At 38.3% G+C, this 19,374-nt stretch overlaps 1 protein-coding gene across 5 annotated transcripts in view; it reads right to left on the bottom strand.

Moving 5' to 3' along the window:
- Positions 1-19,374, bottom strand: part of ARHGEF12 (Rho guanine nucleotide exchange factor 12) — an 82,469-nt gene that overhangs the window by 21,524 nt on the left and 41,571 nt on the right. For 4 of the 5 annotated variants that reach the window (XM_039365693.1, XM_039365692.1, XM_039365695.1 and 1 more), the window contains exons 4-20: positions 18,711-18,767; positions 13,731-13,829; positions 13,289-13,338; positions 12,435-12,492; positions 11,454-11,632; positions 11,254-11,331; positions 10,639-10,758; positions 9,996-10,127; positions 7,528-7,599; positions 5,375-5,467; positions 4,718-4,828; positions 4,219-4,317; positions 3,452-3,494; positions 3,055-3,160; positions 2,415-2,552; positions 989-1,021; positions 64-178 (exon numbers count right to left, since the gene is read on the bottom strand). In XM_039365693.1, the coding sequence (XP_039221627.1) occupies positions 64-178; positions 989-1,021; positions 2,415-2,552; positions 3,055-3,160; positions 3,452-3,494; positions 4,219-4,317; positions 4,718-4,828; positions 5,375-5,467; positions 7,528-7,599; positions 9,996-10,127; positions 10,639-10,758; positions 11,254-11,331; positions 11,454-11,632; positions 12,435-12,492; positions 13,289-13,338; positions 13,731-13,829; positions 18,711-18,767 (1,583 nt within the window). The remainder of the gene's footprint in view (positions 1-63; positions 179-988; positions 1,022-2,414; positions 2,553-3,054; positions 3,161-3,451; positions 3,495-4,218; positions 4,318-4,717; positions 4,829-5,374; positions 5,468-7,527; positions 7,600-9,995; positions 10,128-10,638; positions 10,759-11,253; positions 11,332-11,453; positions 11,633-12,434; positions 12,493-13,288; positions 13,339-13,730; positions 13,830-18,710; positions 18,768-19,374) is intronic. The other variant, XM_039365694.1, reaches the window with a different exon arrangement.

The raw sequence follows: 19,374 nt of genomic DNA, 5'->3' as shown, positions 1-19,374 counted from the left end.
ATTGTTACTTACCAAGTCACCTAGACAGTAATTCTGATTTTTTTTAAAAAATATCAACTTTACCTTTATCTTTGGCAGGAATCCAATCCGTCCCCGTTTTTGGTCTAGGTTCCGGGGTTCTTTGACTCGTACACCAAGGTGCTTCATGTAGGTGAGAATAACATACTGTATAGCTGAACTATAGATGAGACCAAACAGAAGAACAACATCAAGTAACTTCAATGAAGGAATGCCAAATGAGTTTCTCTCTTTTCCAATATATTTTTCTGACACTGACAATAATTTATATTGTTATGACCCGTAGGAGGAAGTGAAGAGCTACCTACAGATGATTATGTCTCTAACATTTCTATTATCTTATTAATGAAATAATCAAAACCATTATAATCCTAAAATTGTTGATTTAAGTGGGAATTAGTAATAATAATAATTGAAAGAAAAATAATGCAACCCAAAAAGTATTGAACTGCAACTTCATTATAATAGTCATAAATCCAAACTACAGGAAGGCATGTAGTTTTAAATTCAGTCGCTGCCATTTCTCTTAAAGTAGGATGTGGGATAGAATGGCTGTGAAAGATCCCTTGCCTGTTATTAGATTAGAGCCAGCTCCTGTCAGATTATACTGTATATTGGTGTAAAGGAGTGTAAGAGAGAAGACTATGCAGAAGATAACTGTAATTTGCCTAAGCAGCCAATAGAGGTTTCCACCAGTTCAGCACATATAAACCAGAAGGGAAAGACTTAGGGCAGTGGTTCTCAACCTGTGGGTCGGGACCCCATTTGGGGTCGAACGACCATTTCACGGGGGTCGCCAAACAAGGCTGTCCGCCATTTTTTCCCCCTTTTCTTTGGCCACGCCCCTGGCACCCGGTGATGTATAAGTGGTTGGGGGTCACCACAACATGGGGAACTGTATTATGGGGTCGCGGCATTAGAAAGGTTGAGAACCACTGACTTAGGGTGATTGTAACCAAGGTTTAATTACCTCTTATCCTCTTCTAGAGGCTGAGATGACATCCTGCAGAGGAAAGAGGCAAAAATTAATGAAAATGGCAGTTTCACTGTTCAATATTTACCCTCATTTAGACTAACAAAGGCTGGATTGTCCTTCAAGCCAACTTGTTATATACTACCATAGTAATAGGGCCAGAGGGTTAAATGTTAAAAGGAAGAAGTGTCAGAGGTAGAGTACATAAAAATTCCACATTCTGTTGTTGAAAGTTGTCAGCAAGAAGTCTCACATCATGACAAAAAAGGAACCAAGATTTGATAATCTAAGGCAGGGCTTTTCAACCTTTTCATCCATTGTATCACTTTTAGGATATGGCAATATCCGAGTACCACCAGTCGCTTAGCAAGGTGTCAAAAACTTGATGACCAAAAAAAAAAAAAAAAAAAAAACCCAGGAAAAAAAGTGATAAAGTACAGGTAGTCCTCGACTTACAACAGTTCGCTTAGTGACTGTTCAAAGTTACAATGGCACTGAAAAAAGTACCCCCCAAGCCACAGCTGAGCAAGACACCTGCCTGCCCACCCGGCCGCGCTCTTCCTCCTGTCCGAGGTTTTCATTGTTGTGAGCATTTCTGTTGAGGATTGACATTGGGGGTGGGGTGGGGGGTGTTTGTTTTTTATTCCCTGTCTGCTGGGTGGTTGCAGCAGGTTTTGGTCACTTCACATGACCCTGGGACACTATGACCATCATAAATATGAATCAGTTGCCAAGCATCTGAATGTAAATCACAAGACCCTGGAGATGCTGCAACATTCCAGATGATCGGCGCTTCTTCTGGGCTCAGCAGACGTGCCAGGATCAGTGCTGCTTTCCAGCTGATTGGCGCTTCTTTAGGGCTCAGCAGAAGCACCAGGATCAGCGCTGAGCTCCAGCTGGAGCCTCGCGCTGATCCTGGCGCTTCCACTGTGCCCTGACAGCCCTGCAGCTCCAGCCATCTCTCGCTCAGGCTTGTGCGGTGCTGCCACCGGTTCAGCTCATTCCCCTCTCCCGCTACCACTTTTCTAGAATGGTCCGTACCACCTGCCAGGTGCCAATGTACCACAGGTGGTACCCGCACCACTGGTTGAAAAGCCCTGATCAAAGGTATCTTGTACTTGAATGTAACTACCACAGCTAGTTATAATTAACAGGCATACCACTAATCTTATGGTTGTCAAGACTTCTTTTCTTCTGCAAAACATAGGCTTTGCTTTGTGACAATTCATCAGCAGAAATAATTAAATATTGCTGGGCCCCAGCTCCATTTTTAAGAGCTGGACTAACAGCTCTTAACAGAACACAACACTCTGATCTACCTATCAAATTCATCTCTGGGGAAAGATGCTAATTTCTTTCCTCACCAAGCTCCCTCCTCTGTAGAAGACAGCTAAAAGGTTTTGTCTGTCTCAGGCATACATACAGCACATCTTCAATTTTGGTCAGGATTTGCTCTGCACACGCTCTCTCCTTCTCTAAGGTCATCCGGTCCCGAACACGTTCTGCATCCAGCCTGGTCAATTCTCCTTCTGCCAGGGTGAGACCCATGCTGCGTTTCTGTCTGAAGGCACAGAATAAAGACCGAGAAACTGTTGTGGGCACAAGAAGGGAAGCATAGGATGCCCACCTTCAGAACTGTAAGGAAGTGGGCCACCGACGCACCAGGCTATTCTTAAATATGCCTTTGGTATCTCAGTGAATACAATCAGTTAAAAAGAATACATTATATATTATCTTATGTGAAAAGATGACAGACAGTCCTCACTTAACAACTATTCGTTCAGGGATTGTTTGAAGTTATGGCAGTATTGGAAAAAATGGTAGTTACAACCAGTCCTCAAAGTAAAAACCACTGCACCACCCTTATGGTCACATAATCAGAATCTGGGCTCTTGGCAGCCTGGCTGCATTTAAGACTGCAGGATATACTGGCTTAGATTAATTTCCAAAAATCCTCAAAATGACGACGGATACTTTGCAGGAAGTATTCCCTAAAACACTACAAATAAGCAATAACTGAGCTTCAAAGTGTGCACAAGATTTAACCAATAAACAATATGTACCTAAAATCTTCAAGGTGCTTTTGTACTTCGAGAGACACTTTTTCTTGCATAGCTTGAATACAGTGGCGTTGGAATTCTTCAGGAATTAATTCCAGCCTTCTCTTTTCTGCAGATAAGGAGGAAAATCCATTTTATTTAGAACAAAATAATTAGCTGATTTTTTTTTTGCTTTTAATTCTGCAGCACAGATTTTTTTCTATCTAATGATTGAAAGCTTTACCTCCCCACTGAGGGCTCACATTACTCAAATACAATTTTTCCTACCTCCCAAATTACATCTGTTGATCTATATTAAAAAAAATGCTACATGGCTACAAAATCCACCAGAATCTCTCAAAAAGCATGAATGTCTAAGTTCTGAAACAATCTTATCTAGATTTATTTTCAATCATCTTACCTAAATCACTTGCAATTTCATCTGGAACTGGGACTTTCAGATTCTGCACAAAATAAAAAGTAAAGAAAATTCTTCTTTTGATCAATTCTGAGATTAATGTTCTTCCAGCTCCTGAGTTCTGCTGAGTGTACATCATTCCAAGGTGCATGTATGTGCACAATAACAACACGCATAAAAACCTTTTCCCATTCAGGTAGTCCTCGACTTACAAACACAACGGAGCCCAAAATTTCCACTGCTAAGCACAGCCGTTATTAAGTGAGTTTTATCCCGCTTCTGACCTTTTTGCCACAGTTGTTAAGTGAATCACACACTCATTAAGCGAATCCGGTTTCCTCCACTGACTGCCTCTTGGAAGCCAGCTGGGAAGGTTACCAATGGTGATCCCATGACCCCAGGATAGGGCAACCGTCATAAGTACATGCTGGTTGCTAAGCATCCAGTTTTTGATCATGTGGCCCTAGGGATGCTGCAACGGTCGTACGAGTGAAAACAGGTCATAAGCCACTTTTTTCAGTGTCATTGGGACTTCAAATGGTCACTAAACGAATGGTTGTAAGTCAAGGATTACCTGTACCCATTTCCCTGGATCTAAAACAAAATGTAATCTACCTTCAAAGTGTGAGTGATTCGGTCTCCCCCCCCAAAATGAGTTACCAACGGCTGATGATCTAATTTCAAAGATTCCAAGCCCACCAAAACAAGAAATAGAAGATTAAAACAAGAACGTGTATCCTGTAGATTCTCTGTATGTGTTTGGAACTTACTGCCGCTCGATCCAGAAAAAATTGATTAAATTCAGCAAACACTCGACGAGTCTCTTTGGAATTTGTTTGTTTGTACAGGTCCGCAAACAGGTAACAGAGCTGCATGGACAGAAAACATTAGTACAGTAAATGATAAAAATTAAGCAGAAGCCTAATTCTACCTACAAATGTTTCTTTCAGGTTTTAAAGGGTGTTTTCACAGGGATGACATCTTCTCAAAGGGTTAGAAAATAATATTTTTTTTCTCAGGCATTAATTTCTGTGACCAAGCTTTGCACAACATTTATAGCATTAGAACAAAATAGTTGTACCCTACTCAACCGATATCAGCCTTCCTCAAACTGATATCCTCCATATCTATTGAATTGCCTGACAGATTACAGTGGCTGAGGTGAGATTGGAATTGGTTCAACATAGCTGGAAGGGGACAAATTGAGAAAGATATACTTAGGCTGAATGGGATTTCAGAACCCATCTGATCCATAACACAGCATCTTACCAAAGAAGCAGGGTCAAACTGGGAAATGACATGATGCAAAAAGACAGCCAGGTGAGCAGGACGTGATTTCAGTAGCTCTATATTCTGGAAACAGCTACACTGCCCGTTGATCTGTAGTGACAGCATGGATATTTTCAGAATGAGTACTCCATACTCATGGAGCACTTCATATTTCCTCCATCATAAAACCCCCATTCTGTTATTTTTGTACTTTAATATTTTTAAACCACAAACCCTTTTCTGGGACTCCCTTATGAATCTCCAGAGAACCAAAAGCATGCATAATGAGAAAGTAGTTCTTATATGCTGCTGCCAAAATTCAAACCAGATAGACAGTTTAGGTCTAAGGTAAGGCACTTTATATTGGTAAATCTTATAATTATATACTTATAATTTGTAATCAATATAAAATACTCAGGTACTTTATATACTGATTACAAATGAGTATACAAAACTGCTTTCACAAACCCTTTAGGAAATTGAAGTTGTTACTGGAAACCTATCAGTATATCTTTCAACAAACGTCAACAGAATTTCCTTAAAATGAATCCTCTATCCAAATTTGGGGTAATAGTTGTAGTAAGGTCAGATAAATTAAGCGGAAGAAAGTAATCACATGGCAGCTTTGCTATTATGGTTGGCAGGCTAAGATCATACCTGTTCTTGTTCACCATCAAAGTCATCGTCTTCTGCTCCTATGATTGGAGGTGCCACACGAGAGGAAGGGCTTCCAAGGCTGGATGGAGAATCCTGACATTGTCAGAGAAAAGAAATCAGTGTAGTTTCTATTTCAGTGTGTGCAAATATTACAAGGGCATTTTCCCCTGACAGTTCTATACACTAGAAGAAAACAAAGATTTTTTTTTTAGAAAGCATTTATGGATAAGCATTATACTTCTTGGTTCCAGTACATTGTACACATTGTGAGCACCTATATAAAATAATCCGATCAAATAAAAATGAAGTGTTCTATCAAAACCGCTATTGTTCACATTAAACCAAATGACGCAATCAGCTACTGAAAGTAAAGATAGCTTTTGTTAAACAGCTGCACAGCCTGCCCTTAAACCAAATATTTGAGCCACTACAGAAGCTGGTACTTTCACTGAAGTACTGTTATATGGAGGAGTGTAGACTGTCCAGAAAAAAAAAAAAAGGCAATGGAATTTGAAGGAGGGAGGAGGCAAAGAAAACATTGGGGGCCTACATCCTTTCCAGCTGGATTGCTCCCTTCCTACCGTGGAGACATTAACCCAAACTGCCCTGTAGGGAAGAAAAAAAGTCATATGTCAGGTCCCGTTTTAATGGAGCTGGCTGCTTTGTTTTGTTTGCAGTGTGTGATTCTTGCTGAATCTGTTATATGCTTATAAACATTGTCATCTGATTTTGAGGACTTTGAAAAACAGGATACACATCTGCTAAGTAAATTAAAAACTGGTATGTGGAATACCGCCATGCCAGTCCAGTAATAAACCCTCCCCAACAAATTACAGGCCCATGGGAAAAACTTTCTTTGCTTAAGAAAAACCGGTGTCCTCCCCCCTTGATTTTGGCCAGACGTGGTGGACGTTTAGAGGGTGAAAACTTGAGCTAAAAGGCCTGTTCAATGAATGTTTTCAATAGAGAATTACAGGGTGTGTTTCTGTTACAACTGATACTTCTTGACATAATACTGTGAGGTCAATATCCGCATGTCTTTGAAACTTCCAGGGTTGCTGGTTTTCTTTCCTCAGAGGAAAGATACACATTCTCTTCCTTAATACCAAGGCAGAACTAATCAAGCATGGCTGCTGCCTTTGCCTTTGGCAACTTTAAGACTTATGGACTTCAAATCCCAGAATTCCCCAGCCAGCCATGCTGCCAAGGTTGGACACTCCTGGATTAGAAGCTGCAAACTTTGTGCCTTTTTATAAGAAGGCCTCCCTACCTGGCTTAATTTTCTTATTAATTTTTTTGTTTTTTGGGTTCTTCTTTTTCTTTTTCTTCTTTTAATTTTTTATTATTATTATTATTTCTTAGTTTTATATTGGTGTTAGAGTATTTTATAATTTGTCTAATGATTGTAATCATAATTTTTTTTTGCTTTTTATATATTGGTCTTAAAGTATTTTATAATTTGTTTAATTATTGTAATTAATTGTTTATGGTTTACATGTGTTAAAAAAATTTTCTTTTAAGTTTTAATTAAGCCTGTATTCAGCTCTGGGAAGGTTGGGGGAGGGTTGGGGTGGGTTGGGAGGGTTTGGGGAGGGGAATCTTTTTTTTTTTTTGTAAAATCTTAAAAATTTTCAATAAAAAAAAAAAGAAGGCCTTCCTACCAAATTAGGAACTCAAGATCACGGATTAAAAAAGGAACAGTCGCTTCTCAAGTGTACATACAGACACGGAGCATTAATCTCTCTCACACACATACACTCAAAATTAACAGACTGGGAGACCCTCTGTAGGGTAAGAGGCAGACATCTCTCCCAGCTTTGCCACCACGGACAGAAGTGCTGGAAACAGAACTTGAAAATGCCTGCAGATAGGCAAATGTCAAGGAGCCATTCTCCATAAATTGTAATGAGAAAGTTGCACTGCTAACTACAAAACCTTAACAGATGGAAGTATTCAATCAAGTACAAACAGCAACACGGATTTCTGAAATCTTTGAGCAGTCTCGCTTTATAAAAATCTAATTAAAAGTTGAGCATGCAACTACAAGGTCAAAAATCCAGTGGCACCTCAATAAGTGAAAGAGGAAGAAAGAACACGGAATTCGTCCATGGTTAGTGCAGAGATTTCTATCAGAATACTTATGGTGCTCTTACTGTTTCATGAGTCTCAGTCTTCTCTGGGCTGTCATCCAGATAGCTCTGCTCTCTCAAGACACTCCGAGGACTCTAAGGAGAAGAAGTGAAAGAACACTCCCTCAGTGTTTACTGTGTTAAAAAGGAAGACCCAACAAAAGAAAATAGCAAGTCCAACAGCTATAATTTAAAGAGGATGTGGGAGACTAACTTAAAAAAAAAAAAAAGATTTGGGCATATATATTGTTAGATGCTTTCATTCAACCTTGCTTTCCTATGTTCCATTGTATACATGTCAAATGTTGATAATTTTAATTTCAATGTCTGATTGCTTTTAATTCTGTATGAGACATAAAAATACCACATTCTAATAATATTCCAGTTCGTTTTGAAACACAAACTCAAGTCAGACTCTGTAAGGCTCAATGGTTCCTTAAGGGAATAAAAATAATAATTTTCCAAAATCAGCTCACAATACATGGAATCGTGTTTTCTCTTTCCACAGTGGATTCAGAATCTCCAGTCAGACTCTATCAACTGAACGTTATCCAGTTTGATGCTATTAGTAAGTACCACAATGCTGAACTTAATCTTCACAGTGGCAATAAACAGTTTTGGTTCACAAACAGAACCACTGCAATTCATTGGTGGGGCCAGTTTAAAGACCACACTAAGATAACCAGTCAATTGTAATGACAGGAAGCACACACAAAGAGCAGGAATTTAACAAATGTGAGCTTATGTCATGTTCATTCCACAGTTCATATTTTGAGAAGGTCATAAGTGCTTGTCCCTCAAAGCTTCATAGTACTAACACGGATTTTACTTGTGCACAGAGTCTGACTACCACACTTTAGTCTTGTCAGTTATCTCCAACATTTGCAGGACTGGGTCAACAGCTTTTGACCCATCTCCTGAAAAGAGGTCAAATGTTTGTCTCACTCCAGTCAAAAGGAATGTCCAAGGATAGGAAACTATGCTAGATTCATTTATTCAGATTCTTTTATGAGGTTACAATTTTCTGTCTGCTAAAATTTTCAAAAGGTTTCTCGAAAAGCATCAAGTACCGTATATGCCGGCATATAGGACAACTTCCGGAAGCGCTAAACTCGGCGCCAAAGACAGGGGTCGTCTTATACGCCAAGTCGTCTTATACGCCGGAAATACTGGTAGTTTCCGGCATATAAGATGACGTTCTAGGAAGGCGACTCGGCGATAAAGACGGGGGTCGTCTTATACACCGGGTCGCCTAATACGCCGGCATATACGGTATTAATCAGTACATTACAAAATCCCTTGATAAGGATGAAAGGTGGCAAAGCAAAACCCAATTTTCAATCTTCCAGAACACTGTTTGACAAAGACTGTGTAAACCCAGATTTTTCTGAAATACTTTGAGTTCTGTTGGCTACTAATAATTATATATGGAGAGAAATTGTAATACACAGTTGCCAATTTTTTTTTTTTAATGTAACAACTGAGGAGAAGAAGGAGGAGGGTAAGGAGAATAAAAGAACACAAATATAGGGTTGCTGTTGTGAGCACAAACAGGAAATTCCAGCTCAGTCTGGAAGCTCATTTGCTACCTGTAAACATTTCTATCTTCTTACTGTCAGGGCAGAGAATGTAACAAAATAAATAAACATAGCAGCATTCTGCTTACAGATAGTCCCCAACCAGTCGTTTAGCACTTGTTCAAAAAAAAAAAAAGTGACTTACAACTGGTCTTCGCACTTAAAATTGTTACAGATTCCCATGGTCACATGATCAAAATTCTTATGCTTGGCAACCAGCATGTATTTACAACAACTACAACACACCAGAGTCATATGGCTGCCATTTGTAATCTTCCCAGCTGGCTTCTGACAAGCAAAGTCAATAGGGGAAGCGGAATTCACTTAATGACTGCATGATTCCCTTAAATGCAGTTATTTGTTTAATAACCATGACAAAGAAGGTTGTAAAATTAGGTATGACTCATTTGTTTAGCAATGGAACCTCTGGTCCCAACTGTGATGTTAAGTAGAGCAGCGGTTCTCAACCTATGGGTCGCGACCCCATTTGGGGTCGATCGACCATTTTTCGGGGGTCGCCAAAGGTGGCGATCTGCCATTTTTCGCGGCACCGTGCACGCGCGCCGCGCACGGGGGCGGTGCCGCGCACGCACGCCGCGCATGGGGGCGGCCCCGTGCACGCGCCCCACGCATGGGGCGGCGCCGTGCACGCGCACCGCGCATGGGGGCCATCGTGCATGCGCGTCGCACATGGGGGGCGCCGCGCATTGGGGCCCCGCCCCCCATGCGCGTGGCACCGCGCATGCGCAGAACGTTTGTGTGACGGGGGTCGCCGTCACACAAACGTTGAGAAGCACTGAAGTAGAGGATTACCTGTACTGGACTCTCCCTCCTTTTAGCTGAAGAGAAACACAGAGCTTTGCCCTATCTCACTAATAAAACATCAATTTTATTTTTTCTCAGTCAAGAGCTCACCTCTGCTGCGTCATTCACTTGGGGGCCATCCCCAAAATGGCAGTCTGCTTTGTTTTGTCCATCCCCTCTCTCAGCTTCCACCTCAGTGATCTGCAAAGACTCGGATACAGATTTGGAAGACAAAACAACATCCTGAAAGCAAACAAAATGAGGTTAAGAAACAGCAAACCCCTTAATAAAACATTTCACACAGTCCACTGCAGGTGACCGTGTTAAGATCTGGCAGGGTCACCTGCTCAGAGAATTATTTAATTATTTGTAAACAAGCAAGCAAAACAAATGATAACCCCTCAGCTTCTTCATAATTTAAGGGATACACAAAAAGATAAAAGCGGAGACAGCTGTCCTGCAGCTATAAGCCTAGGTGCCCCCCAACCAGACTCTCTTAGCAGACTGACAGGGTGTAATTCGTTATTGCAAGGCTCTGATTTCTGCTTAGAAGGCTCTGCCCATCAAAACCGGTTTCCGTTAGCTAAATGAAAAGTCAGTGCTTGCATTTATTTGCGCATCCTTTGATTTGCTATCCTTGGAAGACTAAATGGGCAAACTGCTGCAAGGCGTGGATGAGAACAGCTCGTTCTCACACAGCATTCCCAGCTAAGACAGCCCTGATCCAGACCATAAGCCTTCCGATTCCTATTACCTGAGCAGAGCCTGTTGCTTTGGACAACTGCTCCTGCAGTTGAGGGATGTGCTTCTTCGCTTCCTGGATCTCTCTGAGCAGGCGGGGAGCCGGAGCACGGTTGTAGTCTTCCTGCAGGAACTGAAAGGGTTTGATGATAAGCGGAATCGTCGTCATCAGGGTTCCCTGGCTGCTTTTTTGAAGACCAGGTTTGGTAGTCAGGGTTGAGCCAGCTGCTGGCCCAAGCAAGTCTTCGGAAAGCCCTGTTAGCTGTCTTACAATGGCTGGGCCACCCTTGAAGTTAGAACTCAGCCTCCCAATGAGTATTGCTGAGATGTACCACTTATTCCTCTAATAGGTAAAACAGATTTAATCTCAGACTGGATGGGAAATGTGTTTCTAAGTGCTGCTGATTACAACTATGTTATTTAGGTCGTAGGCTCCCCAATCTCGACTTAAAAGGGTAAAAAGCCATTCTACCAATTTGAACAAGGAATTTCACCGAGTCATTCCATCTCCCAAACGTTTCTTGTTTCTTACCAGGAGCATTTTCTATTTTGCAACCAGGACACAGAATATTACATTAGTTTAAATGGCCACCCCCCGACTTTTTCATTAAGTTTACTTTTTTGGTACCTGTAGTCGCTCCTGTTCTTTCTGCAGCATCTTCCTCAAAATCTCTACTTTCTGGCTGTGAACAATGTTATTTTCCTCCTAATAAGAAAAGATGGGCAGTTCTCATTTACAAACATACGGTAGTCTGCCTGAACTTGAACGGATTTTTCACAACATACATTCCAGCCATATAGTCTAATTAAAATCAATGAATATCTTACCCCCATCAGCACTGGACTGGTAATTCTCTCTGCATTTCCACACGATCCAGGAGAATGCGGTGATGACATGATGGGAGACATGTGCCCAAAGGCAGCTGAGTCCACCTCAGAATCAGCCAGTGGAATCTGGGGCGACCCAGGTGGGCGCCCTTGCACAGTGAGCGCTACATAGGAACCAGCTGTAGACAGAAGATGAAATTCCATTATCTGGGAGAATTCCATTATTTGGGAGAAGAGGGACAAGGAAGACTGGGTTTATACTTCCTGTTTGTTTCAAAAGAAAAGAAAAGAATGGGCTCCACTGGAGGACTACTATGGCTTGACCTCAAGTGCAACGTACAAAGGCAAGTTTCCCTCCACAGAATTGTATAGGTATTTGAGAAGAGACAGTGGTTTTGCATAAGTAGATTAATTCAGTACAATCACTGAGATGTGTCAGCGATCCAATCTGCCTGTCTGATCATAAATTCAAGTATGTCAAATTTATTCAACTCATTTATAGATGTGGTATTGAACCAATAGCCACAGTTTCAATCACGGGGGCAGAAAAGGGGTTGCTTTGAACCAATCTGTTGTTATTTAAACTTCATCTTCTTTAAGAGATACTAAGGAAGAAGGAAGTGGAATGGAGAAGACTGGAACAATGAATCAGAATAGCACAGCACAGACAAAACCCTGATATGGACTCCAAGCAACTGAATGATTGACAGAACAAAAATAGAACACTGGAACATAGTGGAAGTCATCTGTCAAAATATATTCAGCAGTCTTGAGGGTTTTTAAATAAATGTTTTCCAAAACAATACTCTTAGTTTTTCAAATATGTGATATTTTAATACCATTGCTAAAATCAAATTCCTGAAAATATCATGACAGTTTGACCTCCATCATCTCTCCCTGAAATCTCTTTTAAAAATATAGTGTAGCGCAGTGCAATGTAGTGTAGTGTAATATAAAATAGCCTGAAAAGCATTTACTTACACTTTATCAGCTTAACCACCTCTAAATGGTTGGAATGTGTTACCAAAGTTCCGTTCACCTACCAAAAGATAACAAATATGCTTATTTTGATTTTCAGCTTGACTTAGATGATTGGACTGAACTCCTAATCTACAGAACTAAACTGATTTAACTTCCTCCATGCTCTTTATTGGGAAATCTGTTCCGGTATCATGGTGAACAAAAGTATTGTCCAAGATTCCAGCACTTCTTTTAAAAACAAAATCATCATATAGAGCATATATTTGTAAAACAATAGAAAAAAGATTGTAATTTTAGGGATTCTGTTAAGTTAAGAAAGTGGGGGGAAAATAAACTGCAGTTATAAGCAGGAATTATGGCTTTACTTTCATGTATATGTCATTCAGGTTTTAAGGCCTTTTTGAGGACATGAAATTGGAACAAAGTGCCATTTATATCAGCCTACAAAGCAAAATTATTTTAAAAAGCAGCTGGAAACAGGCACTTATTGCTCACAGTAAAGCACTAATTTAAGTCCAGTGGACTTCAGATGCTTTAATACCAATGCTCAGACTGTCTCTTTCTTTTTGTCTCTAACTCAAACCTCCTTTTGGGTATAGGCCTGTTTTTGTGGGTTTTTTTCTTTTTGAAAAAAATAATTTGCCACTTAATATTCAGCTTTAACAAACACCCCTCCCTGCACTTGTACATCAAAAGGATTTATTTGTATTACTAATTCTGAATATAGATAGCCTGCATTTCAAACTGTTTCCGAGAGGTTAGGTTTAGCAAAACATATGCAGTGATGAAAACTACTGAAGCATTTCTAGTTCTTACCACCTTCAATTTATTCTTCCAACACTTAATTATCCTACCTTAATGATTCGGTCACCAGTTTGAACCCCAGCCCGCATGGCTGCTCCATCTAGAGAGAAGATTTAACTACTTAGCAATCAATACATAATTTCTAGCATTTCCAGTTATGCCAGGTATTGAAGAAAAAGAGTCTTGTTAGCAAAAAAAAAAAAAAAAAATAGAAAGGGTGTGGTAGCATCATTTCCAATTAGTATGTTTTACTTAAAGACATAAGCTTTTGGGAACTTCAGCTCACAAAACTCATCCCTTTTAATAAAATTTGTTAGTTGGAATATGTTCTGCCAGAGTCCTTCCCGTTACGCAAGGGCCACACTGAACAAAGACTTAAGTATGTTTTCACAGCAGACAGCACATTTATATTTCAAGCATTACAGCTGCATACTGCAAGATTTGTCTGACAGAAGTATAACAGGCAAAGTGATCCTGAATCAGCCTACTTACCTTCTTTGACAGATTGTACAAAGACTGGGTTGTCACCACTGACTGTTAACCCAAATCCATTTTCATCCCGCTGAATAATGACGCATCGTTGAACTAGACCTGGATAGGAAAAAAAAATGACAATGAGACATCAGTATAGACATCAGAGAAAAGTCATATGCTGGTGAAAGTTTCTCAAAGTCCACCAAATGGAAGAAAACCAAAAATAGAAGATCTGGATAGAAGTCAGAAGATAGCAAATTTGTGCCGTTCAAATACTGATTATATGAAATAGAGATAGCAAGTAGACGTTTGCTTTGGTACATTGATCATATTAATAAAGGAGAATATTTGTAGCACAGGGTTGAAATGAGGAGGTCCTTGGTGCTCTCTGAGCTTTGTTGTTACTATGTTACCTAGTTTGGGTAATGAAACGTCTGCAAGAAAACAATCAAGTTTAGAGAGAACCAAGGCCCCTCAATGATCATACTCTAAATATAAATATTTTCAAAATTGTTCTTTAAATACATCGTTTGGCACAGTGATTACAATGCAATTTTGCAGATAAACTCTGCCCACTGCCAGGAGTTCAATCCTGACCGGCTCAAAGTTGACTCAGCCTTCCATCCTTCCGACATTTATAAAGTGCTCAGAGAATGTTGTAATGTTATTGCTATTGCTATGAAATCATTCTATACATATAACCTTTCCAAATAAAATGATTGAAATGTCTTATTCTCAAAAGTGACTGAAGATTCACATACTCAAATGTGCATGATTCATACATCTTTCCACTAGCAGGAAAGTAACCACTAATAAGCTATTTAAATTCTCAGGGAGTGGAAGCTGATCATGCTTTCAACTCATTATTACCAAGTAAATTACAGCCTTGTACACTCAACTGCAAGGAATGATCAGTCAAGTTGCTAATGCCATGAAGGTCCATTTTGTACTCATTCAGATATGTGCATCTTTAAAATATTACCTATATTTCAGCAAAACCTTAATTACAATGGATGCAATCTGTTTTTTTTCCCCCCTCAAAGAGAGGTTGATCATTTTAATCAGATGTGGACTACACCAGTGAAAGAGCAACAGGACTTCTTTGGTGTATCCAACTCCAAATACCTTTCTTTGCATTTATGTTCAGTGACAGCTCAGATTAAAAAATCTTAACTATCAAAGATGTATCTCACTAATTGATCGTAAGCTTCTAATTAAGCAATACTTTGATGTAGTCAGGAATCACAGGTTATGGGAATCAGCACACAGTGATTGATTCCACTCATATTCTCTCCTATTCATGGATACATTTGTGTTGAGTCACACTAAGGAGCTGAGGCCTGGACTATTTTTTCCTTTTGGTATGATGACAATCTGTTTTGACTGACAATCAAGTAATCAAAGTCTAGATTTGTTTCACAGGATGTTGTCTTGGCAACAAGCTCTGAAAACAGCTGGTTATTTAATTAATAACACTTCTTATAAACTGTGCCAGGCTTCCCCAGCACAGGGTATGCCAAAGGCAGTGATCACAGGTTAACATCATCATCTCTCTGTAATGCAAAGATTCTCTAAAGATACTGCCAATTCTAGATTGAAAATTGCCTGTTTCACTGTCTCTTATTTGTGTGGGGAAAGATTGTCAAGCTAATAGATTTTATTGCCTATATTTTACTGAGAATAAAGAGATTTTTTTATTAAATATAGTGTCCAAATTGCTCACTGTGTAGCTTCTTTTGTCATAATATTAGGCATAAAATAGCTGAAGGCTGTAATAAGTGTAAAGGGGATTTCTTTACTTAATGAGGTAAATACTATCCAAACTCAATGAAGATTAACTTTAATGTTTTATCTCTTGCTCTGGGTAAACCCTGTGTTACAGACCATCAGTACATGGAAAATAAAGTAGAACATTTCCAGACTGAATTTTTTTTTATTAAAATATGGCTGTATGTTTAGGAAGCTGCCTCATAACTAAGACAAATAATTAACCTGAATAAGAAAGTGGGAAAAAAGTGCAAAAGCATCCAATTTCTCAGATAATTGGCCAATTAACTTTAAATACAAAATTATGTAATACTAGAGCAAAATTAAAGCATTCATCCAAACATCACCAGATAGAGCTCTATCAATGCAGCTATTTAGAGCACATATATGATGGGTGAACCAACTTTTAATAATAAGAATAAAATCTGATACAGCAATAATTTTTGATAAATACGATAGCCTGCAAATTCATTACGTAAGCAATTGCTCACACATAATGAAGAATTGAAGGATTTTTTTCTCTGCCATGCACTAATTTGATTTTTTTAAAAAAACGTCTAACAAAATACAGGGAATAAAAATGTAAATGCAAGCTATCTATCGACTATTTTCCAAAGAAGGCTAATTGGATAGTCTACTCTGGTTTGTATTCTTGGTTTAACCATGGTATCAAAGTAATGTCCAAAGTTGTTTGATTCAGAATAGAATTGGTTATATTTCTGATTTTAAAAAATCCAAAAACAAAAGAAATCTTGAGTATCACTTCCAATTTTTAAGGAATTAAATATAATTAGCCTTAACTTAAAACAGGGTGTTGAAGGTAAGGTGTAGAGAAGAAATAAAGCTTTTTTCTACAAAAACAAACCAAACCACTATTCATATAAAATTGCCTAACAGACAAATCTTCCTAGAAAAATCTTCGCCAATTTCAATCATGATCCTCAATAGCTTCTTTTTCTGTGGCTATCTTCCTAATTTTGTTTCCAAAACTGCTATTGATTAAATGTTTTGGAATAGACGCCTTGTGATTTAATTTAATTTAAGAACACATCAAAAGGAAGGCTTTAAAAAAGGAATTGGTATCAATCCAGAGGAAGATCTTCAACTGATTAAAATTGTATTGTGTTATACTGTGATTATAAAAGCAGAACCAAGAATTTTAAAGTGTGGTTTTTGCTTATAGTTATTGCTTACAACTATGATACAGAAAGACCTAAATAAATGAAATGGAACAGCACAAAGTATCCATTTGGAAAGTAATGCAAACAAATGTATAAGAGATTTATGAACCTCAGTTGTTTTCATGATGTCTAGCATATGCAACAGTGTGTTTTAAAAGTTGTAAAGTTGATTGAAATAAGTGGAAATTTTAATGGTTGGGTGATTAGGATTCCTTGATAACTAAAAAATAAAACTAAGTCAAACTTGTGTCAAATTGTTTGCATTTAACTCAAGATCTGTATGATTTACTGTTAGGAAACTATAATTTTTGTAAAAAACTTGACTGCAACATGCTTTCTTAGAAGCATTTAAATGTTTAAAATTACTTTTCTTGAGATGCCAGCCAGAATAATTACCAAATAATGTAGATTCAAGATAAAGGCTTGGAACTGTGCTGTAGATCTCTTTCTTCAGTATGTAAAGTGAAATAACATTTAATCATTCTATAGCATACATCCTTTCATGTATTAAGAAAGAGAAAGACTGAAAAAAGTTTGATCCACGCTAAAATAGTATTTCTTACTTACATCTTTACATATAGCAATCAAAGTCTATGGACCTTTCATTCAGGAAAAGAATTTCAACAGTTTTCACCTCAAAAAGGTAATTGCCACACCTTTAATCCCTTTAATAGATATTTTTCCCAATGTCCAAAAGCAAGCAGAAAGACTGCAGTCATCAGCAATATAAAGCACAGCATTTTCTGCTGGAAGGTTCTTAAATAGCTACTCCTATCCAAAGCAAATATTGCAAATGTTCCACACAGATTTCAGGACTAGAAAGAAGAGGGAGAGAAGGAAGCAACCTAGGAAAGCAAATGACTATTGCAAAGAAAGGAGTGGAGCTTTCATAGTTAGATTGTAACTGGACATAGAATTTTTTGCAGGAAGTCTGAGAGGAAACTGGTTGTATTATGAATGATTTATTATACATATGTATATGAAAAGTCAAGATGTAGCATGCAACAGAGAAAAGAAACTACAAATTCTAACATGCATATTAAACATTCCCATGAACAAGATAGCTATTTCACACACAAAAAACTGGTTATGCAGTGGTTTCTCCCAGTAGTACATTCTGAAAGACTAAGACTAGTAGTTACACCTCTGTGCAATACAACTGCATTATAATTTCTTAAATTGTTATGTAAATAGTTTTTTTCTGAGTGTAGAAAAATGTGCCAAATAGCTACAAAGGAGCTATATAAAATCTCCATAAAGGGATTTTAATTTGAAAAAAAAAAAACACAAAAAAACAGATGTGCCCATTATTGTAAACATAGTTTTTTGGGGGGGGTCATTTTTTTTTAAGAATGACTAAGATTTCTTTTATGGATATATCTGCAGCCTCCATTACAAATGTTTCATAACTATCAATCAAAGGGACAGAGGTATCTATTTTATAAAACTTTCTCTCTCCATAAAGAAGATATAGTTTGGGAGGTGGAAATCCAAGAAAATCTTTGAGACCTGGTTGTGAGTAATAATTTCAATTTAAGCTATATCCAACTATTCATAGGTTTAAGTAGTAGCAGACAAAAATCATACAATTAACTGAAATTCCATTATATTTAGAAAGCCATCCATTCCATGCTACGCAGTTCTATGGAATTTTAAAAATATTTTATACGATAAAGAGGTACCTATACAGCAAGTAATGGTTGAGAAGCTAAAAAAATAAAAAGACTGCCCCTTTTTTCAAACAAACTGCTATCATATTCCACAGAGAATTGTTTTACCTACACAATGGTTAGTGCCAATTCCTCAAACTTTCCAACCCAAAGAAAAGATGTCATTTAGATCCTGGAAGACAATATAAAAAACATCTAATATTTGCTATAAAGGTTAGTATCCACCAGCAAGCTTGCATATTTAAGCCACATTAAAAGCTCAGTCCTTTCCCCTGATGCAAAGTTAGCCATGCATAGCAGGGAAAAGGCAGAGGCCTTGGGCACACAGAACAATTGAACAGAACACACTGCACAAGGCTACAGTGGCTGCTTCAGCTTACCATATGTCTCGGATCTACTCTCCTCTGAGCTATACTTTGTCTTCCTGGAGGAGCTATCTGCACGAAAGCAGGAGAAAAGGAGAAAGAGATATAGGAAATATGGAGACCAACATGGAAAAACTTCATTAAAAATTAAAATGATTTCTATAATTGGGTTAATTCATGCAAAACACAAACAAGATATGAGCATACAGAGATGATAATATCTGAAATCAGAATGTGAAATAACAGTAGTTGACTGTATATATAACATCAAATGTAAAGTTCCAGAAAAAAAGAAGGCATCATAATCAAGCTCCCTCCTTTCTATAGCAAAAATTGGAAAAGATGTTTTATAAATATAATGCACAGCCTTTTATGCAAAGCCCTACGTTTGCCAATGGTACCCAGAAAATAATCATTATTTGAAGTATCCCAACCACAATGGGAAAGGGAGAAAGTCTTGGTTAGTTTGAAAATATTTTCTTCCCCATCCTTGAAATAGCTAGGGATGATGTGTTGCTTCATGGATATCCCTTCTTAGGAGATATATAGTCAAAGGATCCTGAATGTGTCTAATCACAATGCTATAGGGACACATAAACATACGAAAATATATTTCTTTAGCTATTCTTATTTCAATTCTTTTTAATGTCCTTAATTTGGCAAAAATTTGGAAATATCA

This window comes from Crotalus tigris, unplaced genomic scaffold (assembly GCF_016545835.1).
Source record: "Crotalus tigris isolate CLP2741 ecotype Arizona unplaced genomic scaffold, ASM1654583v1 scf7180000020151.727365, whole genome shotgun sequence".
NCBI lineage: Eukaryota > Metazoa > Chordata > Lepidosauria > Squamata > Viperidae > Crotalus > Crotalus tigris.
This window is presented reverse-complemented; position numbering and strand designations above follow the sequence as displayed.